The 20835-nt window shown below is 29.5% G+C and overlaps 1 protein-coding gene and 1 long non-coding RNA gene across 3 annotated transcripts; one reads left to right on the plus strand and one right to left on the minus strand.

Annotated features, from left to right (window-relative positions):
* Nucleotides 1-3022: 3022 nt before the first annotated feature.
* Nucleotides 3023-9248, plus strand: LOC117908452. Of its 2 annotated transcripts, none has more exons than XM_034822044.1 (8): nt 3023-3421; nt 4632-4691; nt 4942-5190; nt 5458-5534; nt 7693-7769; nt 8272-8404; nt 8492-8696; nt 8777-9248. In XM_034822044.1, the coding sequence occupies exons 1-7, from the start codon at nt 3037-3039 to the stop codon at nt 8645-8647; spliced, it is 1137 nt and encodes a 378-aa protein (XP_034677935.1). In that variant the 5' UTR covers nt 3023-3036; the 3' UTR covers nt 8648-8696; nt 8777-9248. The 2 variants fall into 2 exon arrangements, with proteins under 2 accessions (XP_034677935.1, XP_034677934.1); XM_034822043.1 differs by having other exon boundaries at nt 8786-9248.
* A 4853-nt stretch (nt 9249-14101) lies between these two features.
* LOC117908632 lies at nt 14102-16325 on the minus strand. The gene is made up of 3 exons (XR_004650230.1): nt 16224-16325; nt 15390-15441; nt 14102-14650 (listed from the first exon to the last, which is right to left on the minus strand). It is a non-coding gene; the product is annotated as an uncharacterized LOC117908632 (long non-coding RNA).
* Nucleotides 16326-20835: the final 4510 nt, after the last annotated feature.

A 20835-nucleotide genomic window follows, 5' to 3' on the forward strand; every position in this document is an offset into this window, starting at 1 on the left:
ATATACGGCTTGTTTGGTTTTTTTTCGATATTTTTAAAATTTTAAAATATCATAATTAATTAATTATCTTTATTTGTTATAAAATTTTAAAATAAAAATTCAATCCTTTCTCTCTTTTTTCATATGTGTAAATTATATGTTTTGCGAGCTCTTTTAACTTCTTTTTCAAGAATTAATTGATTAAAAATTATGAAATGATTTTTGTATTTGTAAATTTAATATTTTTCATATTTTTTACTTTAAGAGCAATTAATTTTTTTTATATAAATGTCCTTAACTATTTCAAGTATTTACATGTAGTTATAAAAAAAATATATTATTTTTATAAGAAAAAAAATGAAGACATTTTTATTAAAATGTGGTAAAAAAATGGATGAAAAATAAATTAGAGGACATAAATCTTGAAATTAACAAACCCAACAAAATTATAGATAACACCAAGAAAGGTGATGAAATTATTTCAAGGCTACTAGAATTGAGGGAAAGCTTAATAATATGAAATGTGTCTTAACGCTATATTTGATTCCCAAAAAAATCTGAGGGAAAATGTAAGGGAAAGAAAATAGAAAAGAAAAGTAGAAGAAAAAAAAAATTAAAAGTGAGATAAATTATTTTTATTTGTTACTTCAAACTCATTTTATTTATTTTAACTCATACCGATAAAAAAAATTAAATAATTTAAACATACAAATTTTTTTAATTAATTTTAATTTTCTTTTATATTTTTTATAAGACAACCAAATATGAAAAAATAATTTTCCTTTGTATTTTTTTTCTTTCCTTAGTATTTCCCGGAACCAAATATAAGCTAAGGTTTATTGGAAAAAAAGAAAATCCCCCTCAAACCTATCCTTCCTAAATATCTAGTTGTGGCAAGTTTTAAGTTGGTATAAAGTTTGGTTTTTGGCCTTTGGCCAGAGGGAGTGAGCTGTTAAAGCCCTTTTAAAACTACAACTTATAAGCATTTTAATATGAATCTAACAGCAAAGTTTGCAATAAAAGTAACCTTTAAAAAAAATTCTAAATTTTAATTTCTTTTGAAATTATTCAGCAAAGTAATGTGCCCTCACCACATCAGTATTCATATTTTTTATTTTATTTTTTATTTTTTCATGTCAAACTCATAATTGATGAATGTGATGTGATTTTACGTTTAAAATTAAAACCAGTCACCAACTTTGGTTTTGAAACCCATGGTTAGTGAATGTAGTTTTAATACACCTAATTAAAAAAAAAAAAACTGGATGTTGATGTGACCGGAAGACTAAGAATATGTTTTGTAATAATTTTAGAAAATATTTTTAATATTTTTAATATTTAAAATTTTTTATCATTTAAGTGTTAAAAATATTAAAAACGTTTTATAAAATCATTTTTAAACACACTATAAGAATGTGATAATAATTTTAGGAAATGTTACCCGTTAAAATCATGTTTAATTGACGAAATAAGATAAGACAAGATATATATATATATATATTTAATAGGATGTTTGTTATATCGTATATTAAATAAGGAAAATAAATTTTTTAACATTACATAAATATGAGTTCTTCTTAATTTTATAGACGTGTTTTTAACATCATGAGATTTTTTTTTTATTCAAAGTAAATAACATCTACATGGTGCAAGATAATGTTTTATTTACAATAAAACTAAAAATGCTTTTTAACATTTCTAATACTTGAATGATAAAGATAAAAATTTTTAAATATTAAAAACATTAAAAACACTTTCTACCATCACTGGCAACATAGGTTGTAACTCTTTGAAAGTGTTATCAATCCAAATTACTTTTAAAAATATTCACAAAACTAGTATTTAATAAAAAAAAATTACTTAATTGGTAGCAATTCTTTGTATCTTATCGTCTATTTGTGTTTTAGTCTTGAAACAATGACAATTATTTTTTTTTAAATGAATTTTTTCTAATATTTTGAATTTAAAAAAATCTTTTTTTCTTAAATTATTTTAATTAGAAGTTTTTATTCAAACATTTGAAGCCAAAATGGAAGTTCTTTTTCTTTTATTTTGTATTCTTTCATATTTTTATGGGTTATTTGATTAAAAAGCCCTCTCAAAACCGAATTTTTGAAATTTAACCTTCCACCCCTTTTGGTATCATTTCGACAAAAAATGCCTTCATTATATTTTTGTAAAAATAATATTTTCTTTTAAAATTTACATGTAAATACTTGAAATAAAAAATGACATTTATATCGAAAATGAGTTATTTTTCTTGAAAAAACATGTGATGGATTAGATTTTCGATTTGGGGATTATTTCATCATTTTTAACCAAATATTTATATTTTTATTCTTTATTAAAGATTATGGATTTTGTATAACAAAATCATGAGTTATTCTTTTAGATATATAAATTTTAAATAATTCATCATAATTATAATATTACAAGTTAAAAGGGTGGATTTGTAAAATAATCAATCTTTGCATCCATCAAACTCCACACTCAGTCCTACAGTTTTGAAAATACCTAAAACACCCTTCCTCATTATTTTTAACTAATTTTTGTCCCATTAATGTTAAATAATTAAAGTATTATAAACATAAAAACATAAACACAAAATATTACGTAAAAAATGAATCAAGCTAGAAAGTCATAATTATAACTTATACTCTCATTAAATGGGGACAAATAAGATAAAAAAAATATTTAAATTAAGAATAAATTAATTATTTTACCTTAATACTTAAATTACTTTTAACTTTAAGTTATTTTATTTAATATACTTAAAATCTAATTAATAATTTAAATTAAATTATTACATTATATTAAATCATTAAATTAATTTACCAAACACCCCTTACCTTATTTAACTTTTAAGACTTTACTGAAAAAAGTAAATCTCGAATTTATTCTCAGGAAAAAACAAAAAAACCATCTTTAATCCAGTTTGTATGTATTCTCGGAGGGGTAAATAAGTAATTAGAGAAAAGAGACAGAAAAAAACGAAAAATAAAAAATAAAAAAAATCTGTTAAACAGAATAGCTTGGAGCTTCACACTGGATGGTCTCATGGCTTTGCATTTTCCTTCCTTCCATCTCCAAAATTTCCCTCAGTTCCTCTCTTCCCAAACAAAAAGTCGCCCATTTTCCTTCCGTTTTTCTCTTCCCAAACACCAGAAGCCAAGAGCCCTGCGAGAATGGCGGGAGTACGAAGATGCCGTGAAGGAGAAAGACCTCGCTCGAGCCCTTCGGTTCTTGAAATCCGTGGAGACCAATCCAATCGAGCCATTCAACGATTCTTCTTCTTCGGAGCTGGGGTTGGTTCAATCGGAGAGGGATTGGGAGGTTCTGGACGCCTGTTTGAATGCAGATGATATGAAGCTTGTTGGGAGCGCCTATTCGTTCCTCAAGAACAGAGGCTTCTTGCCCAATTTCGGAAAATGCAGAAATATTGGTGAGTTTCTGAATGTATTGGAATTTTTTTGGAAAATTCTGCCATTCTGTTTTGTTTTAGCTGAGATTTGGTGTGAATTGTTTAGAATTTGTGTGATGCTGGTCCCAAGTGGATCCTCATCCTTCTTGCTTCAATTGAAATGGGCTTGACACATATTTGTGTTATCCTACCTTGATGAGGCCATGATTTTGGCGACCAAACTAAGACCTCCAGACAAATTTCAAATATTGAGTTGTGGAAGGCTTGACTCCCAAGCCTTGATTCCAACTAACGTTAAGTGCTACATCCCTAGAAAAGGGTGGCGCTCCCAAGGAGGTGGGGAGATAATCAGAATGCGCCATGGAGAAAAGTGAATTGAGGAGCCACTCTTACTTGGAAGGAGGGAGATACCCCTTACCTTAAAAATTGAAGAGGGGGGCTTTGTGTTTCAGATAGAGGGGAAGCTCTCTGCCTCACATGGAGAAAGGAACTCTCCCTTTTCTTTTAAAAGGAAGGGTCCTACTTCAGCAATTTGAGGAAGAGGTCCTCGCCACCTTGAAGGAATTCTTCACATAGAATGTTTCATGGATGAATATTGCTTCATCCAGAGGTGGGCTGGGAGGATCTCTTAACACCCCCACACCACCCCAATGTGGAAATCAATTTAGTTTGAGCAACCAAGACACTTGGATGGTTCGCCCAAGGGGTAGGCATATGTGCCAAGAACCATTTATACTTGGTGCATGAAGCCAATTGAAGATATTTTGCAACATGAATGGAGAATCATCTAACCTGCATGGAGCCAGAGCATTGACCTTGTTGCATTTTGACATAGGTGCTTGCATGGAGAAGCCTCCTTGTATCATTAGGACAGGTGGCACAAGTAGATAGGTTAACATGGAAGGGCATGAAATTGGACATCAACACTGTCATTGCCTTTTTGTCTGAAAGATACCTGGCCTATTAGCATAATTTTTGTTTAAAAGACAGAATTATCGCTTGGATTGTATACTCAAACCAGTGTGCTTTAATGCCTCTTGTTTATCAATAATATTTAATTGATGCTAATCAACTTCATGTTTTGAAATTAGTGTAATGTAGTCTTCATGTCATAACTAACCATTTATGATACCATGCTTCAGTGGTTTCAGGGAGGCATGAAGACTTTTGATTTAAATTAGATGATGTGGTCTCATTTTTCCTTTTCCACTATGTTGTGCACCTGTTGCAGTTTTGGAGGGATCAAAAGATGTTACGCCAACTGTGTTGAAGACTTCAACTGGTTTAGAAGGTGCAATTCCTACCCATTAATATTTCCCAAATCCCAACTGTTTTTCTCTCACAACAGTAGCATTAGAGTTTCCAAATTTTGGTTTCTCCATCTACAATTTTGTGTTGAATGATTTTTTAATTGGCAAATTTGAGTTTAGGAATTTTTTTCACATTAGATTTTGCTGCTTTTAAATGTATATAATTTTTTCACAATTATGGATATATTATCCCACACAAAGTGTCATTTTGATTTCTTTTCTATTATCCAGTGTCTAAACTTTCACCAAAAAAATGGGGTCTTTCGGGAGGCTCAAGTGCTGCTTTAGCAGCTTTTCTTGGTGGGGTATCTCTTCTTCTTTCTCGAGGGATCGATATCAGACCTAACCTTGCAGCCATACTTGGTCTTGCTATCATAGATGCTGTCTTCCTCGGTGGTTCCTGTTTAGCTCAAATCTCAAGTTATTGGCCTCCATATAGGCGTCGGATCCTAGTTCATGAAGCAGGCCATCTGCTGACTGGTATTCTCTGTTTCCTTCTGATAAACTTTCTGGAGCTAGATTCTAGAAGGCTCAATACCGAAATGCTGGCATCTGCTTTCAAATTATGTTTGTATTCTATGAGCATGTAAATATTGTCACAGTTTTGGAGCCTGTTTCCACATATTCATTCCAAAATTTATTTTTCCTTTGGCCGATGTATTAGAAAGCTTACAAACCCACATTATTTAGTCTAATCCTTATCCTTCTCGAAGCATAAAATAATTGATTATCCTTGTGACTTTGCAGCTTACCTTATGGGTTGCCCAATTCGTGGGGTGATTTTAGACCCAATAGTTGCAATGCAAATGGGCATTCAAGGCCAGGTATTTACACTTTCCTTTGTGCTCATTTCTGCTGGTTCCATTTAATATTTTTCTAACTTTGAACAATTATGTTGCTGTATGCCCATTGGTTTGTACTTAGAGCTATGGATTCCTCTTCCCATTTTATTGCTGCAATCTACAAGAATTTCTGTACCCTTCATTGGTGATCAGAGCATATAGTACTTTATCCTAGAGAAGCGAAATAGCATTGAATGAAGAGACATCTAAAATGCACAGGGGCAAGCACATAACAATAGTTTGACCAATCACAGTCCCCTCTGTCCAGTCAGTTATACGTCCCAAAAAGAGTTGACCTGCAGAAGGGTATGGAGGAGTGGGCAATAAAAATATCCTGCAGAGAATAAGCTCCTTTGATCAAGCAGTCACCATTGACCATCTTGATCTTCATCAAAAGAAATTCAATATCCTAATAAACATTTCATGCATCCGTATTCAAAATTATATTGAACCTCAAATTCTATTAGTAAGGGCCACGAGCATGATTCTGTTAATCAAAGACCTGTGTACATCTTCTACAATTAGTATAGTACAATATAGAATGCAAAGGTTGAGTTTTTTCATTTTTTTTATAAATGTATTACATAAATAATAAACAATATAATTTAAAATAAATAATAATATGCAGGTTCGGGTTTCAAAAAGTCGCCTGCACCTCTAACCCATGCCAACCCTAATATCTTTGAATTGATTTTTTTTTAACCTAAGCCCTATCCTTAATAAGGGAAGTGGAATGAAAAAGGGAGAAACAGTTGATGCATGCTAATAGCCACCAAAGTATCCAATTCCAACCCTTGTTAGCACCAATTCTACCATTGTTCACTATTGAACTCTCTATCATCACAATGCAATTCCTACCCCCCATTGGGTCTAATTGTTGCCATAGGCTTGTTGGAGAAGCCAACTCTAACGTTGAAAAACTCGTCCAGCATTCACCTCAGACTATCCTTTTTCTACTTTCAGACACAATAACACCTAAGTCAGTAGAGATTTCTTGTTTTAAGATTTATGGAGGCCTTGGGTAGTGAAAATAATGGTGAACTGCTAAATTGCCAAAATTAGACATGTCTATATATTTTATGTTTCAATCAGTTTACATTTTCTGAAATCATTTTGATGTGGTTAGAAGTAGATTTTGGTTGTTGCTCTTCAACAATTGTTGTTGATCTTTGTTGACATGTTGATGCAAGTAAAAGAATGTCTATTGATATATTGAGGTATATCAATGTTTGTAGTTAGTAGAGGATCCTTTTGTTTTGTTTGTATGATTGCCTGCTTGTTTTTTTATATATTTTCTAAGTCTTTTAGGCCTTGTTTGGTAACTGTTTTTTAAAACAGTTCTGAAAAATAGTTTTTAAGAATAGATTTTGATAACTGTTCTCTTATGTTTTGTAAAACGAAAGTCTGTTTGGGAACCTAAAATGTTTTTAACTTGTTTTTAATATTTTTAAATATGATTTAAACATAATTTTTATGTCTATAACTTTATTTTTAATCATTATATAATTTTTTGTATAATTATTTTTTAAAACAGCTCTAAAAAAACAACTGAAAACAATTAAAAGATGTTATTTAAAAACACTCTGTTTTCTGTTTTCTGAGAACAGAAAACAAAAAACAGTTTTTAGTTGCTAAACGCGTTTTCCAGTTTTTTTGTTCTAGAAAACAGAAAACTGTTTTTGAAAACAGTTCCCAAACAAGGTCTTAATGTCCCATACTGTCATATAAAAATCAATACTTTTGCCTTCTTTTTTAGATTAAATTTCCTCATTGTTTCTCTATTTCCACTTTTTGTTTTGATGATTTTCTTTTTATTTTCTCGAATGCAAGAGATATCATATAATGCGGAAATTGAATCTGATTATGTTCATAAAATTAATGGACTGTAGGCTAATTTATTTTATGACGGAAACTTAGAGAACACTTTGTTAGCAATCCTTGCTATGATCTTGCTAGCTTCTTCAAATACTTAAATTTATTCTTCTCAAATATCACAGTTCATATTTTCAAAATTGACATCAACATTGTTGATTTAATTTGGGATCTTGACAAACTTATTGACATCAACATTTAAAACCTTGATTATGTTTCATCATTGTTGGAGTGTTAATGAATTTTCATATTCATATTTTCCCTACAGGCAGGGACTCAATTTTGGGATGAGAAACTGGAAAAAGAGTTAGCTGAAGGCCGCCTAAGTGGTACTACCTTTGACCGGTGGGTATGACACGAAACTGCATTTAGGATTTCTCAAGAAAGTAAGAAACTCTCTCAGTGTAGCATTTCGGTTTAGAGCTACTCCATTTGACTTTTGGATCAGTCAGAAGCTATTTTCTAGCTCTAAATCATGTTAAGTAGAAATTAGAACAGCTTTTGCCTTGGTTCATTGGAGTCACTGAAACAAATTTTGGCATGTCATGGGTTTAAAAATGCCTGAAATTCCTTCCTAGTCCCTGCATTGTTTTGGTGATTAGCCAAATTCACTGCAAAATTTTCTTAGAATGACCCTTCTTAACCTTATAACTGTCCCAAAAGCAGTTTTTTTTAATCAGAAATATCAAGTGCCATTTGGCCTTTAAACTAGTACTAAACACACCTACCCATGTTTTCATGGGTAAGAACTAACTCCAGAAACAGTTGAGTATGCTGGTGCAACTGAAATAATTATAGGCTTTGCGCATTATCAATAACTATTATTGCCTGCATGATTAAATGGCAGATACTGTATGGTCCTTTTTGCTGGAATTGCAGCTGAAGCTCTTGTTTATGGTGAGGCCGAGGGTGGAGAAAATGATGAGAACTTATTCAGGAGCATTTGCGTTCTTCTGCAACCTCCATTAACTATTGGACAGGTTACTCTCTGATCAAGAGCATTTGGTTGTTAATGAAATTCCACAAATGGATGCTGAATCTTTTCTTTTCACCATTGCTTAAAACAGATGTCAAATCAGGCAAGATGGTCAGTTCTGCAGTCCTACAACCTGCTCAAATGGCACAAACATGCCCACCGAGCTGCTGTCAAAGCTCTAGAGAGCGGTGGCAGTCTGAGTGTTGTCATCAGGAGGATCGAGGAAGCCATGTCTTCCAGTAGGTGATCAGAAAGCCCTACAATATACTGATGTTTTCTCCAATATCACATACAAGGTAACATCCATATACTTTTCCATTTTTGGGTTGAGTTGTTGATCCTGGAAACTGGACGTGTCTAAGATCTCTCCTCATAGCTTTTACAGGACAGAATTAAGTTATACGGGCTCTGAGTCCAGATTCCATATAGCCCTCCCCGTTTCCGAGTTCGGTCACTCGGCCTCCGGGTTGACCCCGTTTAGTTGACAGTTGATATCAATATTCTGTCCATTGGATGAAGTTCCCCACCGGAGGCAGATCATAATGATGAACTACTTGTCTTAACAAGGTACTGACCATATTGCAACTTAGCATTCTTAGGGAGGAGCTTCATCATGTTACATAACTGCTTACTGAATTTGGTACAAGGAAAATATGCCCAAATTCTGTGCTGTGTCAGATGAGTATTGCTTGCTCATGACATGTTAAATTGCCTGTTTTTCAGTTTCTTTTCCTGTTTTTCTTTGATCTGCTTGTTATAATTATCAGATGTTCATTACTACTGTTTGTTATCAAATTAAATAACGGCTCCAAACAGAGTTGGAGTAAGAACCAAACATGTTCAGTAGAGATTGAGTCTCTCTCTATCACCCTGAGCCTAGTACACACCATGAAGAAGTTAAGTATAAAGCAATGAACCAATATTTGGACAATCATTTTAATTACATGGGTTGTACTTAGGTTGAGATTTTTCAACTTGAATGTAGCTTGGATCAGTATTATAAATAATTTATATTATGTTATATGAATATGATTTTTTGTTCTTTAAAAAATGTTGAGAAAATATTAAATTACAATTATATTTTGCGCTATTTTATTGTGATATAAAGATAGATAAATTTATTTATTCATTTATTTGTTATTATTTGAAAAGGTTCTGTCATTTACTATTTAAATATTTGTGAAAATATATATAAATAGTTTAAAAAGAAAAAAAAAACCAAAAATGTTAAGCGGTTCAACCCAACCCAAGCTTATCTAACCCGAATTTGATTCATGCAATCCGATTAGCCCTGTGAACCCAACTGGAGTCGAACTTGAGTTCAACCCAAGTTTGGAAAGATGAGGTTATGCTGAGCTTTAGTTAAGTAATTTAGGTCAAAAATTAGGTCGAGTTGCATATGAATTAAGTGTTTCTTACTTTGTATCAAGCTCAAGTTGGCTACAAAGCTAGCCAAACATGTATAAAACCCTAGATGGGTTGATGATCAATCTAAGTCCAGTTGATCCTCATTTTGGGATGGCAATTTCAAACCAACAGATTGTTGTTGGGTTGTTTAAGTTAAATTAGTAAATAATTTGGTTTCATTTATATATAATGTTACATTCATTATTACATTAATTGCGTATCAAATTAAAATTAATTGACTATGTTTGTATAAATCAATCCTGTCAAATAATGTGTTGATTGTTGTAAATGAAGTGGTGAATGATGGTAGGATTATTAAGTCCTAATTTAAAAGTGGTTTATAACTTCCATTTACTCACCATATTTATGAGTATTAAATGGAAGTATATTTTTTTGTATAAGGGACACCCCAAGCAAGAAAGTCTTTCTCAAACTTATCTTTCTGATTCTCTTAATTTATTCTTCTTCATACATCTCTAAAAGAAGTTATATATGAAAATAAATTTTTTATTGGGTTCTCTCAACTCTCCTTTATGCAAGATTTTTAGTATTTTTATTTTTATTTTTTTATAACATGTTATCAACACGAATTGCTTTGAAGGTAATTATTTGATCTTAAACTTAGGGTTGTTATCAATCTCAAAATTTTGATTTTCAATATCAAAATATATGAAATAGGTGTTAATTTAAATTATCTTATATATATATATATATAGTCAAAAGCTATGAACAAATTATTTTGTTTGGTCATAGCTATATGCTATGTACAAATACCATCACTGCTAGATGATATAGCTAGAAGCTAATAAAAATCAATATTAAGTTAGAAATTATATAACAAATTATTTTGTTTGGGCATAGTCAAAAGTCATGTACAAATGTCATTTAATACCATTATTGCGAAATGCTATGTACAAATTATTATGTAGTTGGAAGCTATGTAAAAATTATTCTTATAATCAGAAACCGTGTAAAAATCATGCTTATAACCAACAACTATCTGCAAATTATAATTAGAAGTTGTTTGAACATTACTTTAAAATTTACTTATAGCTAGGAGCTATATGGAAATAACTTTATATTTTTCTCATAATTAGAAGGTATTTTAAGAAAATAAAATTCATATATGGTAAAGACTACACAAGAAAACAATTTCTTTCCCTCTTGTGAATGTAATATTATTTCTAGAAGTGAATACAAATCTTCCTTATTTTGTTTGCAAAATCTTGTAAACCAATTATCAAATGTATTTATTGATACAAAGAAAGTGACAAATCATATATCTTGACTACATATATTTCAACTTGGATTAACGTCTTTGTAAAACAATTAACAAATGAATTTCAGATATGTCTAAAGCGTAATAGACTTATCGACACAAGGGATATAATTCCCTATAAGAAGAGAACACGGGGAAAATTGAACACTCTCAAAGAGGTCATAAAAATAATTGATAAATTTAAAATTGATGAACCTATAATTCTTGAAAAGTCATATATTGAATAAGAAGCCCTTAAATAGACATGTACACTTAAAAATTATGAGATCTCAATAAGTGAGGTAAACATGAGAGAAAAATGAGATTAAAATAATATTGTTATTAATAATATTTTCGATTTCTATGTGACCTTTGACATAATAAGAAATAATGAAGATCCCGAATCGCAAAAGGTAAAAAGATGTCGACAGAAGTTATATAGGTAGAGCTAAATTCATTAATAAAACAAAACGGTTTCGAAGAACCATGTCAATTTGATCCTGCTTCTTAGGTTGATCTACCATACCAGTCACCTTTACCTTCTATCGATTAACAAATGAAGAAATGGTCTATTCTAGCCAGTATTGTCATCCCAGGTCATAATCCCTTATTGTAACCTCATATGTCATATCTTTCTCTCAAGCCTCCCTACTCTAGCATCATGCTCAACTAATCTTGCATCACCAACAACAAGAACAATAGGCTACGATGCTAAGGTAGTAGGTGGTAGAATAGTCTCATAATGATATGATAAATAAAAAAGAGCACCATTCGAAACCTTAGGTGGTGGAATCTGTGTTGTTTGTGATGTAGGTAGAGTGGTTTCATCTATAACCATACCAATAGATTGCTAATCCTGACAAGAACTCTTCATTTGATCTAAATGTCGACTCACCTTTACCATAAACTCATGAATGGAAGGTAATGTGGAAGTCAACTCCTTTGTCATATTAACTAAATCTCTCTAAACTCTAATTTGAAGATGATTTGACTAATCTACCTCTAACCCTCCTCTAAAGCTATGACTCCAGGCTCAACTTACATATAAACTGACTCCTTATACACAATGCAAATGATACAACAAAACAAATGAGAGACACATGAGTAAAAACAACTTCTTTATTCAAAAGAAAATTAATTATAGATCTTAAGGTTCAAGTTGATTATGAAATTTTAATGTTTAAAATAGTAATTTTAGAAAGTAATCAAAAGGATTAACATTGAGAATTCAATCAACTAAATGAAAACCTACTTAAATGGTGTTTTTTTATACTTAAATCTAAATAGAACTTAATTTAACTTAATTTCAAATACAACTTATTAGTATTAAGTATTAATTTATTTTTTTATTTTTTATTTTTGCTAAGTATTAATAAGGTAAGGGTTGTACTGAGATTGTATTTTGATTGTTTTAAAAAGTTATTTTTAACATTCAACAAAAAGTTATTTTGATTTTTTCTATACAGTAAAATTTTTTAAAAATAAGTAATACGTTAAAAAAAATATTAAATACAAATTATTTAAAATTTAAAAGCAAATTACATTCAACATTAAGTTAAAAAAACAAATATCACCTCATTATGCAAATGAAATGAGGTTGTTAAGGATTGAAGTCTTGCCTTGGATCTATTGAAGGAGAGATTAAAATTTCTTACACATGATTTCTTCCTTGTATATAATAGTCTAGTTGGTTAGGACAAATGCTATAATGTGTGATAGAAGAAGATCATGTATTGTAGGACCTTACAAGCAAGCCTTCCTCCTATGCATGTAAGTTTTTTTCTTATTTCTCATCTATTAGATCTCTAATACTAGTTACTAAGATTGATTGGGTATCACATTAACTATTTTAATTCATTTTTCCCATAGAAAAATGAAGTATCATATTTGCTCAACATGATCGAACACCCTAAGGAGCAGTAGATCTAGTTAGAATTGACCATGGTCAACCTATTCTCAAACACAATTTCTTCATTTATATTTTCAAATTGCATATTTTCATTATACAATTCACATACAAGGGCTTACATTGTGAATTTTATGTAAAACACAAAAACTTAGCTCATAAAAGCCTGAACTTGTACTGAAATTTTAAAAAACATGAAAAAATAACACAAGGTACTAATGACAAGTTGTGGGGAAAATAGTAGCACAACATACAAGCCAAGTAAAACCAGCAATGTAAGACACCAATAACAAGTTGTTGGAGAAGTGGTAGCATGAGATACAAGCCAAACATGAATGCAACCACCATTGCTAAAAGCCCTGAATTAAGTGCTTATGGAGGAAATCCTTTCGAATTTACAATGCTATGAGAAGGTAAACACATCGTAGACAAAGACCAACAGGACAATGATATCTATCATAATAAATGTTTTATGTTTTATAGGTTACTCTCTTTTTTAGAATTGCTATGCCTTAGATTATTGTCCTCATTGCTATTATAAGCCCTAACAAGGTGAAAACTACAACGAAGCTTGTCATCGCTATGAGTGTGATTATCAAATAAAAACTCATTTTCTCCTTCACCTTATGTGAGAGGTCTACCTGTCTTCTAATATAAAACACCTATCACTTTTAATCCTATCTTAATGACCTTTTGCCAACGAAGGTCCAAGACTAGCTTTGTTACTTCTTAATCTTCCTAGGATTGGACTTGAATTAAGACGAAGTCTTAGATAAGCAACAAAAGATAAAATAGTTCACCATCAAAATTAGTTGTTTTAGTTAATTAATAGCATGAGGAGCATGTTCTATGAAGACCAATGCTTAAGGATTATAATCTATTACCATATTGAAAGCTCAACTCTAGAAATAATATTTCATTATAACCACTTGATAAAAGTAACAACCACATAAAGACATAGTTAGGAATTTAAGCTGCACAACTTACCTTTATCACCATCAAAGTCTAGGATATAAAACCTAAAATTATACCCATAATAGTTCATATGTCATCTTGTCAATTTTATTAATTGACAATATGCATACTGTACTTTTAGAGCTCAAACATTCATCCACTAAGAAATCTAAGAATAATAATAAATAAATAAAACCTTTATAAATCAATGAAGAGTATTTGTCATTAACATTGACTTACTCACACCTTTGAGAACATAATACCAACTCTTTCACTACACAATATACAAAATGTTATTACATGTTTTTCACCACATGTACACCTTGGAAATATAATACAAACTCTTTCACTACATCAACAAATAACTAATAATGTAATACCGGTTCTTTCATTACATTGACAACTGAGAATGTGATATTAACTCTTTTATTACATCTACAACAAACTAAGAATGTAATACTGACTCTTTCATTACTTTTACAACAAATTGAGAATGTAATACCAACTCTTTCACAATATCCATATGGCTATCGCTGCAATGTGAAGAGCTGTCTTGTTTTCATCTTTGGTCCCAAAATATATTATTTGCTTATCTGAGTTTTTAAAAAATGATCGCATGATTGTCATATTCCCAACATAAGCAGCACAATAAAGCGTAGACCATCCATTTTCATCCACTTCTTTCATTAGGGTTGCTTTTCACCCTAACATTTTCTTTATCATTGCTGACGAAATAAAAAATAACAAAGAGAAAATGTTAGAAAATTAAGAAAGTGAATCCTATCATTTTATCTAAATTTCACTCACATTTTATCATGCCTTTAGTAAAGGGACAATCACTACTTATGATTCCTAGTAAGTGAAATAATCATTAGAACTTGATATGATTTTGGGACTTTTGCCTAGAAATGGATGAAATTTATACTCCTACAAAATGCTCAAACAACTATTTTACAAATTCTCTATCATATCTTTGCAAGATCCATATTGAAAAGACATCCCCAAAAGTTTTTCAAATAATATTTACCCATTTTATTGTGAGATTTCTAAATTTACACGTAAAAAACCCTTAACCCTCACTTAATCATTAGAAAGATAATATATTATTTAGAAAGTGTTTTATGTTTTTTAATAATAAAAAAACAAAAGAGAACATATAAGTTTGAGATATGAACAAACTCATATGAGCAATTTAGCATTACTATTAAGGTGTTTTTCAAGTGTCAATCATGAGTTCCCTTGAACAAAGACAAAAGAACAAAAGAGTTTCAAATACTAGGATCAAGAAAGCTTCCAACAAATTTATGGTTTATTTGCTAAACAAGCATCTCAATTCAAATTTTATTATTATTATTATTACTAATATTGAACAAAATGCTTTCCAAGTACAATTGTACAAATACATTAGATGAATTTATATCGCATTAGTCCCCTTAACACAATCAAAACATACGATCTACATACCTTTTTCCGACTCCCCTCATGCCATAGTACTTCTCGCTTGTAACAAGCAAACCTAAATTAAAAATTTTAAGAAAAAGAATGATAAATATTTAATCTTGATGCCTTAAAATATCACTTGATATTTTATCACAACAATGCTATCATTTGTCTTTAGAGATCAAAAACATGTTCTCATACATCAAACAAAATGTATTTGTTGAAAGTCCAATGAAAAAACCATTACAATTCAATAAGTAGATACCATAGAAACTAAATAATTTGAACCTAAAGAAAGTAAAAAATAACACAATCTAATCCTATTGGATTGGTTGCGAAGCAAAGTTAAGAAATTGAATGGAAATGATATTTTGAATATGAAACCATTCAAATAGAGTTAAAAAAAAAAAAAAAAAAAATTCTTCCATTCAAATAAGCCTCATGAAATCCAGGTGAATTACCATCATTTTTAATTTTAAAAACAATAATAAAAGTGAGAAAGATCAATGGATCTAGAAAGGAAGGCATATACACCCACTCTAAAAACATCCACATTTCATTTTTTTAAAATTTACATAAACTTTCACCCTTAAGTCCTCTACGCTTTTCAAACACTTATTCAAGAGTTTCCAATGAACAAAACATATAAAAAATTGACATAAAATAGGTTTATATTCAATTTGTACACCATCTATTAACAAATCCCCAACCCCATATGCAAATCAGTGTTTCCCAATTTCACATCACACAGATCCACAGATGCAGAATTTCGTTGTCTTAAAAACTTAGGTAAAGCCATGAAAAGTATTTATGAATCAAATCAGTACAAATAAAAAGCAAGTAGCGGAAAATACTGACCAAAAATCGAGGAGAATAGGAGAAGAAACAGAGCTGTGAAGAGAGAAGACGAGGACATGATGAACAAGATCGACGGTGGCTTCTGAAGGAGAAACCCCAAATTTTAGGTTATATGGGCGGCCAGGTGTAATGAAATTACTCCTTTACCGATCCTGGCCGAAGGGACATGCGGGGTACTTTAGTCATTTCGAAATTCCCTTCACGGATGATTTAAAATGCAAGCCAAGTGCTTAAAAACGGAGCTTAAGGGCAAAATAGTTCTTTTCAAAAAAATAAAATAAAATAAAATAAAAATACATCCCTTCCCAAAATATTTAGTAATTTAGTCTTTGTGATCACATAATTGCTCATGTGACCTTTTTTTTTTTTTTAGTGTAAAAAATCATAATTGGTCACTGTTTATTGTAGTTTTAAATTTAAAATCTTAGTTATAAAAAATAAAAAAATAATAATAAAGTAGAACTTGATGTCATACAAATACTATTTTAATAAATATTTTTAACACAAGTTTAAATTAGATTTTTTTTTTTAAAAAAAAAACAAGTTGTTTTGATGAGAAACTCTTACAAAAACATTGATGGTTTTTTGGAAATTAACTTAATAACCTAATACGAGTCATTAACTTAATTTGAGTTATCAAATAAATTAAGTATGATTGGTAAAAGAAATTAATATTTTTAAGTTATTATGAACTTTAACTATTGAGCCAAGATAGTTAATTTAATTTTTTTTTAATCTCATTTACCCTATTGATGAGAGTATATTTTAGAATTATAATTCGATACTCATGACTTATATTTTATAATAAATATTTTATAGTTATTTTATGTATCTATAATAATTTAAATATAAATATTTTCTAAAAATATTATTACTTAAAATAAATAAAAATAAATATAAATTAAAATCAATAAGAATAAATATTAATTAAAATTAATGAAGATAAATGCGTGAATAAATTTTAAGTTACTTTTATCAAATAACATTAATATTTAAAGTAAAAATAAGAAATAAAATTTAAGTTAACAACTTAAATAATTTAACTTAAATTATTAAATAATAAATATTAAGTTTTACCAAAACCCAGAATATCTTTTATGTTGATGTTTTGAAAACATGAAATTTTGTGAAAATTTTTAAAGCTATATATATAAAGAGAGGGCAAAAATATTATGAGATTATAATTATATGATGTTTTATTTTATTTTATTGGCATGAATTTATTTCTACTTTTAATATTATTTAAATTATTATTTCATTTACTATTTTAAATTTATTACATAAATATCTAAAAGATAATGTTAGGACATTATGGTCAAGTTGAATCCAACCAAAACTTTGTTAAACTCATTTTTTTAATCATATAATTTAATTGAGCCCATTGATTTTATGATAATAAAAAAATATTTATTAATTTGTGATAATTTATTTTTAAACTTGTAATTGAAAGACATATAAATGATTATATATATATTCTCAATACTAAAATCTCTTACCAAAAATTCTTTAGCAAATATTATTTAATTTTATTACACTTTTAATATATTGAAGTTAGTTATTTAGTATTCATTTGGATATATTTTTTATTTTTTATTTTTAAAAATAGAAATTAATAATAATTTTTTATATAAAAAATAGAATTGTGATATTTCGTATTCAAAAGATACAAACACAGCTTCTTTATTTAAAAGAAAATTAATTATAGTTCTTAAAAGTAAAGTTGATTTTGAAATTTTGATGTTTAAAATAGTAATTTCAGCAAGTAATCAAAAGGATTAACATTGGGAATTCAATCAACTAAATGAAAACATACTTAAGAAGTGTTTGCTTATCAAAAAAAAAAACATACTTAAGAAGTGTTTTTTTTCTACTTAAATCTAAATCAAACTTAATTTAACTTAATTTAAAATATAACTTAATAGTATTAAGTATTTATTTATTATTTTATTTCTAATAAGCATTAAGTATTAATAGGTGAGAATCTCGTATTGAAATTGTGTTTTGGTTGTTTTAAAAATTATTTTTGGCATTCAATAAAAAATTATTTTACCCTTTTCTATTCAATAAAAAAAATGAAAAACAATTAAAAGCAAACTGTGTTCAATATTAAGTTTAAAAAAACAAACACTACCTTAAACGGGAAATTTATGTAACCATACACCAAGGGGCAAAAATTTGCTTTTTAGAAACTTTGCTTTTTACTTTTCAAATTCAGTGGATTTTGGGGAAAATAAATGACATTTCATACACTGTAATAGTAATGTTGAGATCCTTCCAAAAATACCCTTCTGCACTTTGACATCTCTCCTAGTTGGATCACCCACTTGGAAAAGTCACGTAAGTAAGGTCCAAGTCAGCTACCCACTAAAGTTGATGACATGGATCATGTACATGTCACCATCTAACTAGACACTCCACAATGATTGATTTTTTAAAAAATATTTACCCTCAAATGTCTTCTTCTTTCTTCAACCAAACCCTAACACCAAAAACTCATGTTCTTTCTTCTTCGTTCACAGACACAACCTATCATAAGGCTAAACGATCCATAAAAAATCTGGTAGCTTCTCAATTTACGATAACCCATCAACCCTAAACGAACCTCTAAACTTGATCCCTTATTTTGTTTCTCCTCCATTATCATAAGGAAGACGACATCATCATTTTCCCACCAAACATCAATCTGAAAACAAAAGTTCAAGTGTGAATCCCTTAACAAAGAACAGGTAGCCAAAAACCCCTTTCCTTCTTCTCATTTCAGCATCGACAAAGTCATTTTTCTCCTTGTTGTACTTCCTCTTTTGCTTTTACATCGAAGAAGGAGAAAGAAAGCAATTGAGAGAACGAGAGAATGAAGAATATAAACATTAAAGCAAGGGTTTTTTCCAGGTGATATATGTATTTTATTAAATTTTGTAATAACTATTTATTTTGATTTGTCATTTTGAGTCTTTGAGATTTGAATAATGTCATAGTTATGTGATTTGTGCAATTTTGTGATTTAAACTTGATTACATTGCATATTTCTACATGTTGAATGTTCATTAATATTGTATCTAAATTTATATTTTAATTTATTTAGGGTTTATTTGAAATGAAATATGGTTTAAAATTTGATAAATGATGGGAAAATGAGATGGTGGTAAGCTATATTGATTTTGTTTTATTTTTTGAATTGTTGTATTTGTCTTGTATGTGGTTGTTGGGAAGAATACAAAAAAGAGAAGAAAAATATGACTATTGCATGAGAAAGGAATATATTTTTTAGGAATGTTCAAACAATTTGTTTTGTTTAATGTTGTTTATATGGGATTCGAGATATTTTGTTGTTTAATGTTGTTTTATGGGATTCCAAAAGGAGTAGGTTGAGTTATTTTTTATAGTTGTTAATTGGTGAATTTAATGCATGAGAAAAGAATTCATGTTTAGTCACGAGTAGATGAGTATAAATTTTAAAAATGATTGAGAATAAAGTTTGAATAAATTTCTCATAAAAGTTTTGAATTTGTAATGAATGAAAGTTGAATTGAAGAAAAAAATAAAACAAATGTAGTAAAGCATACATGAATTTATGTGGGGATTAGGGAAAATAGTAATGGAACCTTATATGCAAATTTGATGGTCACATCCACAAATATGAAATTTGTTTTGTTTATATGTGTATAGTGGTTATAGTAAGGGTTTACCCTTAGATGAAATGGCTGACTGTAATTCAGGTAATGACATTTGAATGAAATTATTGTTTTCATAAGAAGTTGCAGTAAGTGAATTAAAGGTTGACCCATTTGTTTAGAGGTAGGCCCTTAGTTATAAACATTGTTGTAGTTTAATCTAAGCGGTGGGCAAAATAAAGGAAGACACATTGTTTCAAGGGCTAGCCCGAAGACTGTGACATTAGCACAATTTGGCTTGAAGGGTTAGCAAAACAATTATTCCGTTTGAAGGGATTTTTTAATAACTGCGACATAAATCCAACAACTTTGGAAGCTTCATTAACAAAGTGAATCTGTTGCATGCTATGATACGATGAAAGTAAATCCACCATTTTAGCCTCCAAATTGATGACCATGATCACCCATTCATTAAATTGGAATAAAGGGATATAAAACTACAAAACACACAATCATCATCACAACAATAAAGACTTAAATATTTAAAGTATAAATTTGAAATTACAAAAAATTGTCATCAATCTATGTAATCAATACAATAGTCAAACATTACTTGGTCGTAATGTTCAAGGTCAACACAATAGCCACATAATATTTTCTTTAATGTTGATTTTGAGGTTGACTTGCTCATTGAACCACATATTTCTTGTAAAAAGTATTTGAGATCATAATAACAATGTATGACTAAAACTATACATGCATCTTATATTAGGGACAAGATTTGGTGTACTCAAGAAAAAAACCTAATCCCAAAGTATGGAGAAAAAAAGTATCAGCGACAAAGATTCTCTTCTTTTGCATTCATGTATTGGCAAAACATGGAAATCACCTACATAATGCCTCTTCATTAATTGAAATGATCAATGGAAAAATGAGGTTATTTTTTCTTATTTATTATAAACCTTACCGGAATATTAATGAAGCTCTCCCCTACCAAGCAT

This window comes from Vitis riparia, chromosome 19 (assembly GCF_004353265.1).
Source record: "Vitis riparia cultivar Riparia Gloire de Montpellier isolate 1030 chromosome 19, EGFV_Vit.rip_1.0, whole genome shotgun sequence".
Classification (NCBI taxonomy): Eukaryota; Viridiplantae; Streptophyta; class Magnoliopsida; order Vitales; family Vitaceae; genus Vitis; species Vitis riparia.